Source organism: Primulina huaijiensis, chromosome 1, assembly GCF_012295235.1.
Source record: "Primulina huaijiensis isolate GDHJ02 chromosome 1, ASM1229523v2, whole genome shotgun sequence".
NCBI classification, from domain to species: Eukaryota; Viridiplantae; Streptophyta; class Magnoliopsida; order Lamiales; family Gesneriaceae; genus Primulina; species Primulina huaijiensis.
Genome location: NC_133306.1, coordinates 24,135,852 through 24,150,301, shown reverse-complemented (window position 1 = coordinate 24,150,301; position 14,450 = coordinate 24,135,852). Strand labels below are relative to the sequence as shown.

Genomic DNA, 14,450 nt, shown 5'->3' with positions numbered 1-14,450 from the left:
GAACTTTGGAAGTTATTTTCTTTTCTTATTTTTTTAAACCATATTTTTTTCATCTGGGAGTCATGAAGCTTTCATAATATTACTTTTCAAAAAATCGTTATTATTTGCAAAAGTCAAATATAATCTTTTTCAAATAATGAATACTCGAGTGCTTCAGTTCATATTAATTGACAAGAATAAATTACATTTATTGACCTCAAATATTGAAATGAAATGCAGCTTCCCATCTAAATTTGGATGGACTTCAAAAAAAAAAACACAAAATCTTGGATGTGAGTCATGTGACACAGCAAAATAAATGGCAAAAAGAAAATAACACAAGAAAACACGATAAAGAACATGGAAATCTAGCAACAACATGATAAGTAAGCAGATTCTCCTCCTCCGTCGCCCCCTCCTCCGTTAGCCGCCGCTGCAGCTTCATCATTCAACTGTTGCGGTGGTTTATATCTGTAACAGCAAGCCACTACAATGTATACAACAAAATTCACTGAACTTAATGCAGCCAGCACCCAATAATACCTATCCAAACGGCTCCTATTCAGAGTAGGCTGAAACCAGTTTTGTCTCCCTCCTTTCTCACTGATTTTACCCACAGCATAAACTGAAAAAACACTAAACATGAATCCCAGACCAGATACTCCCTGGCTGAAGTGGTTCAGGTAGCCTTTCATTGATTCGGGAGCTTGTTCGTCGTAGAACGAGGATATACCTTTTTCGGATAACGAATCTACACCAGCGAGTAGAAAATACTGGAAAAGTAGCCAATATATACTCATGGGAATATCATCATCGGGCTTGTCGAGTAAATCATGTTTTCTAATCACTTTTAATCTCCGTAGCTCTATTTTGGCAGATGTTATACAACAGAGCACAGATAGTATCATGGCCAAAGCAATGCCTGTGGGGGGTGCATATTTCTCTAATGCGGTTAAACTTTTGGTGTATAGATAGGAGAAAATACACTTCGCCTGCTGAAAGAACAATAGAAATATCGGGAGAGGCACGTTCCATTTTCCTATTTTGCGATTCAGGTGATTCGCTTGCTCCACGAAGTAAGTGTTTGCGATGGAGGATATGATCCCTATGACTATGAAGGTCAGCCACATCGGAATCATTCGAATCGCAATTTTTGCCTCTTCTACTGCTGCTACGGTGCAAACTCTCCATCTATAATTTGCTTGTTCTGCCGTACTCTTGTCTGACAATCTGATCGCAGCCTTCTCCAGGCACCTAAATTACAGCACAAGATGACAATTATAACCGAAGCACATTTCAAATATTACCGTTATAACAAGAAAGCAAACAGATAATGAACCTGAGGCACCGAGTATGGGTAAATCTCTTAGGCTCTTGGTCATTTTCATTGTATAACTCCCTTTCATCAAGGGGAAGTGGTACCGATACATTGGAAGCTGAGGCCACAAAGACTCTGCACACATTAGTTAACGGACTGCCCTTCGGACCGGGTTTCGTGTAAGTGCACCAACCGCTAAAAAACATAAACATCGCCACAGCAGTGAAAATTGCAGGAATCCCAAATCGGAGCGACCATGGTTTTATGTAAGGAAGTGCAATAGCTCCAACTACAGGAAAAATTGCTACTAAAATGTAACCAAGTATTCTGAAACAATCTATTCTTTCATTCCCTTGACCTGGTTTTTCAGCCTGTTCCTTGAGGAAACTTTTAACAGAGACAAGGTTACCAGAGATTCCCACAGCTACCAATGCCATACCAATGTAAAAGAGAACTTTCTGTGTGTGGCCAACACATTGGGGCTCATACTCTTTGCACATGCCCGTCGAATTGGCGAGGACTGGTGGCGTTGACATAGAGATGAAGCCAATACCCTACAAAAGGTAGTAATCCAAGAACTTAAGAAGATCTTCATACTTAGGCTCCATCATAGGCCAAACAATGGACTCACCACGCTGTAGGCTACGCTGGAAATCACAAGCATCTTGAAATTGCCAAGGAAAGCGTCGACGAGGAAGAGAAAGAAAAGGGGTAAAATCCTGTGAATTCCACCCCAAATGTTCAAAATCCCAGCAGCATGAGTGACGTTCAGTTTCCAAACATTAGTTAAAAAATTTTGCATTGCAAACAAAGCGTAACCCACTAGTATGTCAGCCCATAGCAGCGCTGCAACAAAGAAACATAGATAGGAAAAAATAAGAGTCAGACTATTTTGCACACATGAGATCAACAAAAAGATTGAATGAACACAAAAAGGTCCAATCTTTACAAGAAATGCGGACAAAGCTTTTCATTGCCGTCCACTCAACCCCCCCGGGTCAGCTTCTGTAATAATGATTGCTGAAAAACATCGACAAACAATGAAATAGAGAGCTAAGTCACAAACCAGATCTTCTTGAACCAGGAAACTGGACAAGATCAAAATCAAGCAGAGAAATAATACTAAATCAAGAAACCTCTTTATATTTGACAAGAGAAAATAACATACCCGCTACCACTACGATTGCAGATTTTTCCTTTAACTCGGCGGCCAAAAATCTTCTCCTTTTTATTGGTGAAAAGTTCCCGATATATAGCATCCACTCCCAATTCAGACACACTTGCCCCATACTTGTCCTATTTTATATTCAATGTTATTATATCATCTGTTCCCACTATGTATATCCTTAAATAAACACAGCTACCATTGACTTGACGTCGTCCAACCAATAAAACGAACGTGAAAAAGAATATGATAAAATATGAAAGATCTAACATTTATTTATTTTCAATCCAGCTCGAGCTTTAAGTCCACTATATATAGATATATATTGTTTTGAATGGACAACCATTTTTGTCCCCTTTCTTACTTATCTGTCACGGGCTTCCATCATCGTAAAGTATTTTATAGATTAAAATTTATTTTGGTATAAGAATTATTATTAATTGACAAATTAATATATGGATTATGATAAATTACTTGATTGATACATGGACTACTTATAAATTGGCAAATTAAAAAAATTAATTTTACTCTTAACCTAAATTGTTTTTCAGTCCAACTACATTAATAAATTCGATTATGTACACATTTTTATTTCAAGATTATTTTTATTTTATTGATTATTTTTTTTAAAAAAAATATATTTATATAAAAATCATATTATGATAAATGATCATCAACTCAAATATAAAACAAATTTTTTTTTTATCATATTATAACATATAATAAATAAATATATGTCAACAAAGGTCAAATGTACTGTTTTCGAACGAACAAACAAAATAAATCATTATTTTAGTTTTTCAAAATTTGATATTGATTTCTTAAAATTCAAGAAAGTGTTAAACATGAAACTTATAGATCAATAATGAGTGATAATTTTCATGCGTGGTATGTGGCCGTATCGGTGTTTCACCTGATTCGGCTGCCACACGACATCTCAAAGTCATGAAATTTAATTCAACAGAGAAAATGGCATACCCTCTATTGTTGCAGCTTCTTCTTTAGCCAAAATAGTTATTCCTCTTATTAGTTAATAATTAGCCAAATACAACATACACTCCCAACAATTCACACATACTTACCCCAGTTTTGTCCTGTTTCTGTTCTATGTTTTATATCGTGTTCTGGTCTAAGCAGACACAAAATACCCTGCTTTTAAAACTTTAAGAGTATCGATTAAATTATAAATAAACATAGTAATTTTTTTTTTTTTTTTAAAAAAACATTTTTAAAAAATAAAGATAGTTGCCATTTTTGACTTGGCGTTTTTCCACGATGAAAATGAGCGTGACAAAGGAAATATAATAAAATATGAAATATAAAATTCCAACATGTATTAATGCTTCGAATCAGTGTTTTTATAACCGGACCGTTAATCGAACCGGTCAAGTTTTAAAAAATGGTTTAACCGGTTCAACCGAACGGTCAAACCAGATCAATAAAATTAATATTTTATTTATTTTATATAATAAATAAAATAGTAAAATATTGATTATTTATGTTTTTATAGTTTTTACTTAATTTTTAAGATGAAAATTACAACAAATATCCAAATAAACATCACTTTTCAAATTCAAAAATCCAAATTACACCTAACATGTAACCAAATAGTGATGATCAAGTTTAAGTGCCCAAGAAAATATCAAGTTTAATTATACAAAAAAGTAGCAAACATCAAGTTTCTTATACAAAAAAGTATCAAACATCCAGTTTCAACTTTCAAGTTGCATCCTTTGATGCCCACACCGCGTCCAATTCTTGAAGTGTTCTTTCGTAGTCATTATCATCTTCATCCCCACCATCCAAAAGTTCTTCCAAGTCCAAAAAAGGTGTTTCTTGCATTTCACCAACACCTTTATCTAAATATTTTTAAAAAAATTAAAATAATACATGTTTAGCAAACAGAAAGCAAAAATTTGTTAAAAATTTTTTCCGATTTTTCCGGTTTAACCGGTTTTTCCGGTTTTTCCGGGTTTTAACCGGTTTTCGAGATAAATAAGTTGGTGAACTATATAAATTGACCTGGATTATTTTTTTTTTAAAAAAAAGTATAAAAGATTATCAAAAGTTACCAAAAATTATCAGTTTTATCCCCTCTCTCTAACGATGTGCTAATTAATGGCAAAACACAATTTTATTCCCCATATCGCCCTTCATGATTGTTCAAAGATAAACATCACATCTCAGTGGTTTCACAGTCCTATAAACAAATTGAGGGCATTAATGGTATATATTTTAAAATGCAAAAACTTTCCCCTCCTCCATTCATCTTTTTACAGTAGAAATAGATATATTGTTATTAATTCCAATCTCAAGATCATCTCTACATTTATGTACGATGCTCTAGAGGAACTTGAAATGTAAGGAGTCATGTAACTGTTGATCTTTTTGACCCACTCGACATAGTATTATTTGCTTCTTCTACTAGGTAGAACATATTCGACGATGAATCTATGTACGTTACGTCAGAAGTGTTACTCTCTATATATTTTAATACAAATAATAAATTCAAAATAAAAATATGTGACGTCCAATCATCTGGTCTAGCATATATAGGCTGAATGTTGGTTGATTCTAAGATATCATCCATTTCTCCTCAATGACCACCAGGATACCCCAGATATCGTCTTCTCTCTGCAATTCTATAATACAAAGAGCCTAGAGTTGCTCCGGATCGAACCCATGCAGTTTTCCGTTCAGCATCAATTGCAATTTCACCGAGCTTTATCATATCAAGAATCACAGGCATGGCCGCCACTTCTAACTCGAATCTGCAAGCCATTTTCTTCGGCACAACGAATAACCAGTGGGATTTGAATTTTTTATTCTGGGGTGTTTTGGAGTAGATTCCGACTTGAGTCTTAGGTTCTGGACAGAAGATTCCAGGATAGATCTGTTTCGGGGTGTGAACAGTGTTTTTGAATAAGCTAAGGTAGAGTTTTTGAATTCAAAATCGAGACATTTCTAGAAAATGTTCATGTCCATTGGCAGAAGCTGCCCAGGAGCACGAAAAGATGGCGAAAAGAGTAAGAACGAGTGAAGAGATCATATTGCTTGTAGTAGTCATCATGATCAGTTCATTTGGAGAGTTTCTCGGATCTTGCTTCATTTACAAAAATAAAATTAACGTCTAAATACATAAAAAATAATCTCTAAATAATCTTGTATAAGCTAAGGTATATTTTATGGATATAAGAAATAATCCAATTAAAAAAATGTACAAAAAATTTAAAAAAATTGAACCTATCGGACAATTAAAAATAATACCAAAAAATTGATACAATATAAAAAGAAAATTATCTTGTATAATTTTTCTTGTTCAAACGCTTAATCTTTTTTTAAATTTTTTTACTTTTTTTTTAAAATTGGATTATTTCTTAAATCTCTAAGAAAGGAAAAAATATTTTTTGTATTTAAAACTTTAAAAAAGAATGAGAAAAATTAAAAATGCAAAAAATAGAAAATAATTTTTCAAAAGAATTAGAATATAAAAAAGCCAACAAGATCATTATTTTTGTTACAAATATGTGATTAATAAAAATTTAACTTCTAAATAAAAAATTAACAAGATAAAAAAAGAGAAAATAGTTTTATAAAAAGAACTATAATATAAAAAAATTTGAATGTACCGTCGTTTTTTCTTGTACGTTCGGAATCACATATTTGTAACAAAAAAATTAAATTTTTATTAACATTTTTTAAAATAAGAGTTGAAAAATTATAAAAGAAAAAGTAACAAGAAAGACGTCATTTTACCTCCACAATATATATTTGTAACCAAAAATAAAATTGTAACTTTAAATTAGATTATTAATCACATATTTTAATATAAAAAATATAATTTTGATTTTGAAATAATTAAAATATAAAAATACCAATTTTTAAAAAAATAAGTTTTTTTTTTAATAATGCACAGCACCCTCTGCTGTGGGAAACCCACGACAGAGCATCTTGATTCTAAGCAATTTTACAAGCATGCCAAATAGAACTTAACATGCAAGGAAAAGCTCAATGTCTAACCATATTATTTGGGGAGGAGTGACAGTAATCACGATGGAACAAATTCAGATTGACATTGATGAAATAGTGAAGATGAAATCACTCACGCATTATGAACCAATAAGGAAAAACAAAAGACATCCAAATAGTAAAATGATCTAGCATATCCTCAACTCGGTTGATTTCATCTTACATGTAAGGACACTACCTCCATGATAGAATCAACGACCCAAATTTAGCCACACATACATGGGGTCCACTAATTTTTTTTAAAATCACATATGTGTGTGAATCTTGTCCATCCAAACCAGTGCTCCCACATGTAGCATTGAAGCTACCCCTCAACTCCCACAGAGAACACAACTCATATCCTCTAGAAATGGAAGTAGATATCAGACTGACATTCAAGTTGATTGTTAAGAGTGATAAATTAAATATAATTTTTTTAATCGTTGTTTATTAAATTTCTCGATTTTGTAACCTTATATGTATTATTCTTTCCAAATCACATTTTAGAACAACTTTATTCAAATCTGTTCAGGAAAAAGTTTTAAAAAAAAAATCACATTTCCAAATTTTGGCTAAAAAATTGTAATTGTAAATGCTTTAAAAAGGCTAAAAAGAAAAATAAGAAGCCCAAAGGAGTGGAAGAAGTAAAACAGGCAGAGAGACAAACGACGCCGTTATAAAAAGGTTCCACGGAGTGGAAGGGCAAATATAAAACGACATCGTTCTCCTCCGCTACGTTTTTATTTTCTCGTTTCGGGCGCACTAACGTCTCTCCTCTCGCCCCCTCCCCCTTTTTTCTGCAATTCCTACTTACACAGTTCTTGCAATTCCTAAAAGCAAAATTCTAAGCATTTGGTCGATAAAATTTCAGATCTTGAGTATCACTACAGCAGATGGCATCAGTTTCTTCAAGTGCCCGAACTGTAGAGGAGATTTTCAAGGATTACAGCGCTCGTCGTGCTGGAATTCTTCGTGCGTTAATTTATGGTATTTAAGCTAAACGATATGTCTAAATTCAGGCCAAAATCTGGCGCGTTTCAATTTGTTGATATTGAAATTATTTTTGTTTGTTTTTGGTTTGTCAGATGTGGATGAATTTTACGGGATTTGCGATCCAGGTAAATTACTTTCAGTTCAGATTTAGTTTATTTAGCTGATGAATTTAAATTAGGTCTTTGTGTCATTTGTGTGTAAGTTTTGCTTCTTTTTTTTTTGGACTTGGCTTCGGATTGTTTCATCGATAAATATATTTACATTGTTGCTGTTTTTTTGTTGGGTGGGGGTTGTTGAAGGCAGCGTATTTTTAGTAATTTTCTATCACTATTAGCCTCATTTTTTTTGTTTTAGATAATAGTAATTTGGAATTTGAAAAGAAAGAAGTGTGTATCTTTGGCCTTTGGTTGTTCTCTAACTGTTAGCGGGAAATACCCCTGTTTTTATTTTTGGTGATTATGTAGATTTTGATGTTTGTTAAGTTCTTTGCTGTTCTAGATTCTTTCGGGAAACTTAGTTTCCTATCCAAAAAAAAAAAAAAAAGATTCTTTCGGGAAACCTAATTCAATAACTATTGATTATATACTCTACTGAGTTGTGTACTGTTGTAACAATCTTTGGAGTCGCGGGGTTTTTTGATGTAATATTTTGTGACGCCCACTGTTGGGTAATAGCTAAGATAACGACTGTAACGAACAGAATTAAGTGGGCATCGCATCTGTAATAGGCATATGCTATCTCTTACAGCGATCCATTTTATCTACGTACTTTTTTATATGTAATATTTAACTTCTAATTTAATTTCTGTAGTTTTACATGCTGTGTTTCGTATTTCACTTTGATGTAGAGAAGGAAAATTTGTGTCTATATGGGCACCCTAATGAAGCATGGGAAGTAAATCTTCCAGCTGAGGAAGTTCCACCGGAGCTTCCAGAACCAGCCCTTGGAATCAATTTCGCTAGGGATGGAATGAATCGAAGAGATTGGCTTTCATTAATTGCTGTGCACAGTGATTGTTGGTTGCTCTCTGTGGCTTTCTATCTTGGAGCCAGGCTGAACCGCAATGAAAGGTACATATCATCTTTCTATTGATAAATATTGTTGTTAAAACTTGTAGTTAGTTTTTCTAGAAGATATGTGTCTTTTTGCAGAGGGAGCCTTAGTTGGGTATGTATAACATAGACCAAGAGGTGTGTTTAGTTGTACCTAATATGTTCATGGTGCTTGCAGGAAACGACTGTTCAGCTTGATCAATGATCTACCAACAGTCTTCGAAGTTGTAACTGAAAGGAAGCCTGTGAAAGACAAGCCCAATGCAGATACTGGAAGCAGATCTCGTGGCAGCACGAAGGTTGAAATAGGACCGACCACTCATTTAATTTTATTACTGTTGAATCTTTTGTTCTTCAACTTTCTTCCTTTATAATCCTAGCTTATTAAAAGCCACGAGGCATGAACCTAGGCTCAAGGCTCCATGAGGCTCAGCCAACATCTCAACCCAAGTCAATAGTGCAGCCGTTTGATGAATTGCACATTGGCATTGAATGCCCAATCTCAACTGTGTTTTAAAGGCTCAAGGCATCTTTGAAATATTCCTTTAATGTAGGGATAATAATTCCAAGATAAAATATAAGATAATTATCTTCATTTTTGCTTGTAGACTGATTATTTTTTATTTTTTTATTGCCTATTAGTTTATAAAGTGCATATTTTTTTATACATGATGAAATTTTCTTTAGGTATTTTAATTATAGTAGATTATTCCTTGAGGCATTTCATTAAAGTAAAGTGCGTTCCTCACTTTATTTGTTCGCCTTTTGCTTCTAGTGACTGTTACCCTTATATTTAGTGTGGCTTGAAGTCATTTCGATGTAAACATGTTAAAGGATGTCTGTAAATTGAAGTAAAATGTAAAACGGAATTTTCGAGCCTTATTTCTCAGGTTAAATTATTCTTTGTTTGAGCTAAGGCAATTTTATTTCGTTTTCAGAGATCCATCGACGGACAAGCTAAAAGCAATCCTAAACTGGCTGAAGAAAGCTACGAGGAAGAGGAGGAAAACAATGACCACAGTGAAACTCTCTGTGGAAGCTGTGGTGGAAATTACAATGCTGATGAGTTCTGGATTGGCTGTGACATCTGTGAGCGGTGGTTCCATGGGAAGTGCGTGAAAATAACTCCTGCTAAAGCTGAAAGCATAAAGCAATATAAATGCCCATCCTGCATGAAACGGGGGAGGCAGTAGCAATCGCTGCATCTACTGAAAATCAACAGTGTGTGTTTGTGATGTTAAGAACAGTTGATTGTGAAGTGGATAAAGTCTTTCATATTCCTTTACCTCAATGTTATACCTATAGTTTAGGAATCTTTGATTTATTGAGATACGATGGTATTATTGGTTTAAATGACATATTTTCTTATGTTAGTGGGTTGATTTTTATATCTTATATTCTCTTCAATTCGAGGTATTTCATTTCTATTATAAATCAAGTAATATTTCAGCTAAATGGAAATAATATTTTGGATGATATGGTATGACCAGGATGAAAAATTTTCCTTTATCTTTCAGTTACAGGATCCTTTCTTTGTCTTGTTATTGTTGATGTTTAGGAAAGTTTCAAGTGGGAAAAGCAGCAAATAGCCACACTGAGCTGTTGCTGATTGGAACTTGTTCCTGTTGTATTTTTAGGTTTCTTCACCAGGTGATATAAACAAGAGAAAAATGATGCTGAATTTGAGAATCTTCAGACTTCTCTGCCTTGCTTGGTTTGCTCCGACAACTACTAAACATTTTTTGGTATCTTAACATCCAACCATTCTCCTTTGTTCCTATCGACTGAACTTTCCTGTCAACTGGTTTTATATTTATTTTTCTCTTTCAGCAACCTTTATAATCGAATATCTAAATTCAATGCCATTTGCCAGGTAGGGTCACCAGGCCATCCCACTGCGACATGGGATCCAGTCGGTCTAATAATTCATCAAAGGAGAGGTTGAAATGGACCAACGAATTACATGATATGTTTGAAAAGGCGGTCAATCAGATTGGAGGTCCAGATAGTAAGTAAAATTTATGTGTATGATCAAAAGTTATATTAAACTTCGAAGTATATGTGTCTTTATCTTTCATTCTCTCTATTTTAACACGGCTCAAATTATGGTTGTATTTTTTTGGGTCCCAGGGGCTACACCAAAAGGTATTTTGAGGGCTATGGCAGTTCCTGGATTGACCATCTTTCATGTCAAGAGTCANATAGACTATTAACTTTTTTACAATTTTTAAATACTCTCTACTGTGGCTTACTTCCTTTTTCAAACTGGTAATTTTGTGGGTATTTGCGAATTTAACGTAGGGGGTTCCGTGTTCGATCTTAAATTTTTGTTTGCGTGGACATAAGTGCAATTTTATAAAAAGGATATCGATCAAAATCATGAAACCATAAAAATATCTGCTAGTTCTATGTTCTTTTTTAATATTTTCTCCCTCAATGGTTCTTTTAATTTGAACAGAAGTACAGGATGTCAGTTTTCACTCGAGAAGAAGATCACACCAGTAAAATTCTAATTGACCATCTAAAATCTTTTAATTTTTTGCTGCTTTCTTTTTAAAATCTTGTTTTTCCTCTATTACACAACCACCAGGAGGTAAATCTGAAAGGAGAAGTATATCCGAGATGCTGCCGAACTTCGGTGTAACATCGTGAGTTTTTCCCGATTTAGGAGATTTTGAATCTGTTATCTGTTACAGTCAATGACAAGTTGTATATGCATATTCTATTAGGGGCGTTCAGCTAGCTGAGGCATTACAAATTCAAAAGGAAGCACAGAGGCGATTGAGCGATCAGAACGAGGTAAGCCTTGTGTCGAACTCATGAAAATATTAAGGAAATATATAAATATATAATTATTTAATGTTTTTATTTATGAATAATGATATTATATGTGTAAAGGATATGCATATTATATATGTATTTGTACTTTATAATAACCACATATAGATATAAATATATATTTCCAATAAAATAACATAGTATTAGGCTTAAGCTTAAAAATGGATCAATCGAAAAAACTTATATATTGCCCGTAAATAGTGCTAAATAAATTTAATAACAATTCTAGTGAGAAGCAATAAAAAGTAAAAAGAAAACGATTCACTATACAGGTCCAGAAAAGTTTGAAGCTGAAAATTGAAGCACAAGGAAGATTTTTGGACAGGATAAAGGAAGAATTGAAGAACAGGAGTCCTACCACTAAACCAATAAAGCCCTATTCTCCCATGTTTTCTCTCCCTTCTCTCAGTGAAGAGTCTGATCAGTCAAGTCCCAAGGAATTCGAGTCCAATTCCGATGAAGTCGACACCGCGGAAATAAGTTCCACAGATGAATTCCGGGCTTGTAAAAGGATAAAAATCCAGGACCAGGTCATGCCAAAAATGCACACCACCTCAACTTTCAGTCCAGAATTGCAAAATTTGAATATATTTTCACTCAATGGATTCGATGACAATGTGTTCACGGATCAAGAAATCGGGTTTCCATGGAGCGTTGGAGCAGTACAATCACCCCTCCCACATGCATTCTATTATCCCATGAATTTGTGAAAACTATCTGCTGTAAAGAAATAAAACTATGTTGAATAATACGCTAAAAATGAAACAATATGTATTGTATTACTCTAAATAACGAATTCTTATGTGATATATCACAGCATTTTATGTGATTTTGAATAAATATATTGTCATCATCTTGATGAATGAGCCTGTTGTATTAAATGACATCCCTTTTCGTTTGTGATTTTTGTGTATTTGAGTTATGAGAAGATGAAATCGCAGTACCGATGGAATAATTTAAATTGAAAATAAGTTTAAAAAATACAAAATACAAAATAAATAAACAAAATCTTTAGCCAGGAATCTAAGCCCAACCATGACGGTCAGCAATCTCCTTGCCCAGGCCCAGGTGATAAGCTCAAACCTCCTGGGAATTTGTTTCGTTTAGCCAGAAGTAACCTTAAAATTTCGGACTTTTTTTGAAATAATCAAAATAATATTGGTATTTTATCTTTTCGTCCCAAAACATTGTTTTAATTATTTTTGCCTCCCGTGCATCCATCTAAATTATTTGTGACATTGCGTTAATGTAATTGAAATAATACGACAGCTGTTTTTTTATATTGTAAATAGTTAATTTGAGCCTCTTTTAGAATTAAATTAAATATGGGCCATTTTGAATATATAAATTGTAATTTTATAAATAAAAAAAACTTTATTAATCTCGATTCAGTTATATACTATTTGTTTTTAAAGTCATATATAAGTTCGCATTTAGAGTACGGTTTTAGTTTCAATTATCACACATGAGTTAAATCTTTTTTTTTTTTAAACGAGTTCAAATAGACTCATACAACAACTTGAATTAACTATTTTTGTAAAAAAGAGACGGATATGAAGTAGTTGCTTTAAGAATCCATAGTCTAATTACGTTTGCGTGGGCCTTGGCTCATGTGTGACAAATTGGAATCAAACCACGACGATATATGACGTCAAGTTTTGAAGAAGTGGTGATTGTAGCACTTTTTTCCAACATGAGTTAGAAAAAAAACTTTAAATCAGTATATAAGGATTTACAATTGTCTCATATTTTCTATGAAAACGAGAACGAATATGAAATAGTTGCTCCAATATTACATTGTGTAGTCGCTCTTCCATGCGCTTGGGCCGAGGCATGACTACCGCGGTAGAAAAAAATATAGATTATCATCAAGAAAAGTAGAAATAAGAATATGAAAAGGATACAGTTTTCATATCTGAAATTTTTTTTTAAAAGTATTATTTAAAGCAGCTTCCTCATCCAAAATTATTATTCTAACAATTATTATTTTAAATATTATTTTTAGATAGCATTTGTATTCAAATCAAAATAGAATTTATATAATCGTATGCAGAGTCATGTATCAACTATTCAATCGGAATTTGTTAACAAGTTTGGCATGGTTGCAACAATAGCCATTAACCATCCATTAGTTATTATAATATTAAATATAAAAATAATAATTCATTTCAGCCCATCAATGTAGGAAAAAAGGACCGGACAACCTTTCTAGTCATGCGACGTCGACGTTTTATGGGCATCCATTATAAAAACGTGCCATTCCAATTGGTGCCCCACGCAAAAAGGGGAATCAAAAATAGCAAAGCAAAAGTTCGGCCAAACGTATTTCAAACTGAAAACCTAAGGTTCACATGCTTCTAAGAAACATATTCCAATAACATCATAGTTAGTGGTGATATATCATATCATATCGAAAATTATATACAATAAATCATATCAAACAATTACTGTATAAAAAAATTTATACCGAATATGTAACCATCATTCTACATATAGCATGACCCATGATGTATTGCATTAATTCAAGATAAGCGCTGGATTTCTAGCTGTGGGAATGCCTATAAATGGTCACAAGGCGTTTTTTTTGTCAAATGACAGTGATTTTAATTAATCTTTTTTTATTCTTTTTTTCCCCCATTTTGATGTACCTATAATATAATGTAAATAAATATAGTAGCGGTCGGATGTGACCAGTGTTCCGTTGTTGGACCCGGACAACTGTTCCGGCTAGCTTGCCAAGCAAATAGACAGAGACACTGGGATAATTAATCATGTGTTCATTAAGTATTTTACTCGTAGTATGGTGTGTAAGAAACACAGATCGCGAGTAGTGGGAGTGGTGGTGTATATATTAGGGATGGTGTAAAGTGTGGACGAAGAAACAAATATACAGAAGAAGATAAGAGATGCATGGATAGATACGGAAACATGCATGCATGCATGCATATGAGGAATGGTCGGAGCAAAATTTATCCGGCCACGTATAATAGTATATACAATTTGATATCAACGAACATGATATCATATCAGCACTCTGACGAAAAATAACTAAAATAAAGAGAAAAAGAATCAAAGTTATTGTATCAAGAGCACATAT

The 14,450-nt window shown here is 33.4% G+C and overlaps 3 protein-coding genes across 4 annotated transcripts; 2 read left to right on the top strand and 1 right to left on the bottom strand.

Annotated features, from left to right (window-relative positions):
- Window positions 1-220: 220 nt before the first annotated feature.
- On the bottom strand, window positions 221-2,742 carry LOC140986857 (protein NRT1/ PTR FAMILY 5.5-like). Of its 2 annotated transcripts, none has more exons than XM_073455241.1 (5): window positions 2,466-2,742; window positions 2,247-2,385; window positions 1,929-2,143; window positions 1,319-1,851; window positions 221-1,233 (listed from the first exon to the last, which is right to left on the bottom strand). In XM_073455241.1, the coding sequence occupies exons 2-5, from the start codon at window positions 2,269-2,271 to the stop codon at window positions 348-350; spliced, it is 1,659 nt and encodes a 552-aa protein (XP_073311342.1). In that variant the 5' UTR covers window positions 2,272-2,385; window positions 2,466-2,742; the 3' UTR covers window positions 221-347. The 2 variants fall into 2 exon arrangements, with proteins under 2 accessions (XP_073311342.1, XP_073311333.1); XM_073455232.1 differs by having other exon boundaries at window positions 2,247-2,317.
- Window positions 2,743-7,189: 4,447 nt separating this feature from the next.
- LOC140986840 (PHD finger protein ALFIN-LIKE 2-like) lies at window positions 7,190-9,908 on the top strand. The gene is made up of 5 exons (XM_073455210.1): window positions 7,190-7,457; window positions 7,556-7,588; window positions 8,311-8,533; window positions 8,694-8,814; window positions 9,454-9,908. The coding sequence occupies exons 1-5, from the start codon at window positions 7,364-7,366 to the stop codon at window positions 9,706-9,708; spliced, it is 726 nt and encodes a 241-aa protein (XP_073311311.1). The 5' UTR covers window positions 7,190-7,363; the 3' UTR covers window positions 9,709-9,908.
- Window positions 9,909-10,048: 140 nt separating this feature from the next.
- On the top strand, window positions 10,049-12,215 carry LOC140986850 (myb family transcription factor PHL5-like). Its single transcript, XM_073455221.1, has 7 exons — window positions 10,049-10,260; window positions 10,389-10,523; window positions 10,646-10,715; window positions 10,967-11,016; window positions 11,106-11,163; window positions 11,245-11,314; window positions 11,626-12,215. Exons 2-7 carry the CDS (start codon window positions 10,418-10,420, stop codon window positions 12,061-12,063), a joined length of 792 nt encoding a protein of 263 aa, XP_073311322.1. The 5' UTR covers window positions 10,049-10,260; window positions 10,389-10,417; the 3' UTR covers window positions 12,064-12,215.
- The last annotated feature ends 2,235 nt before the right edge of the window (window positions 12,216-14,450 follow it).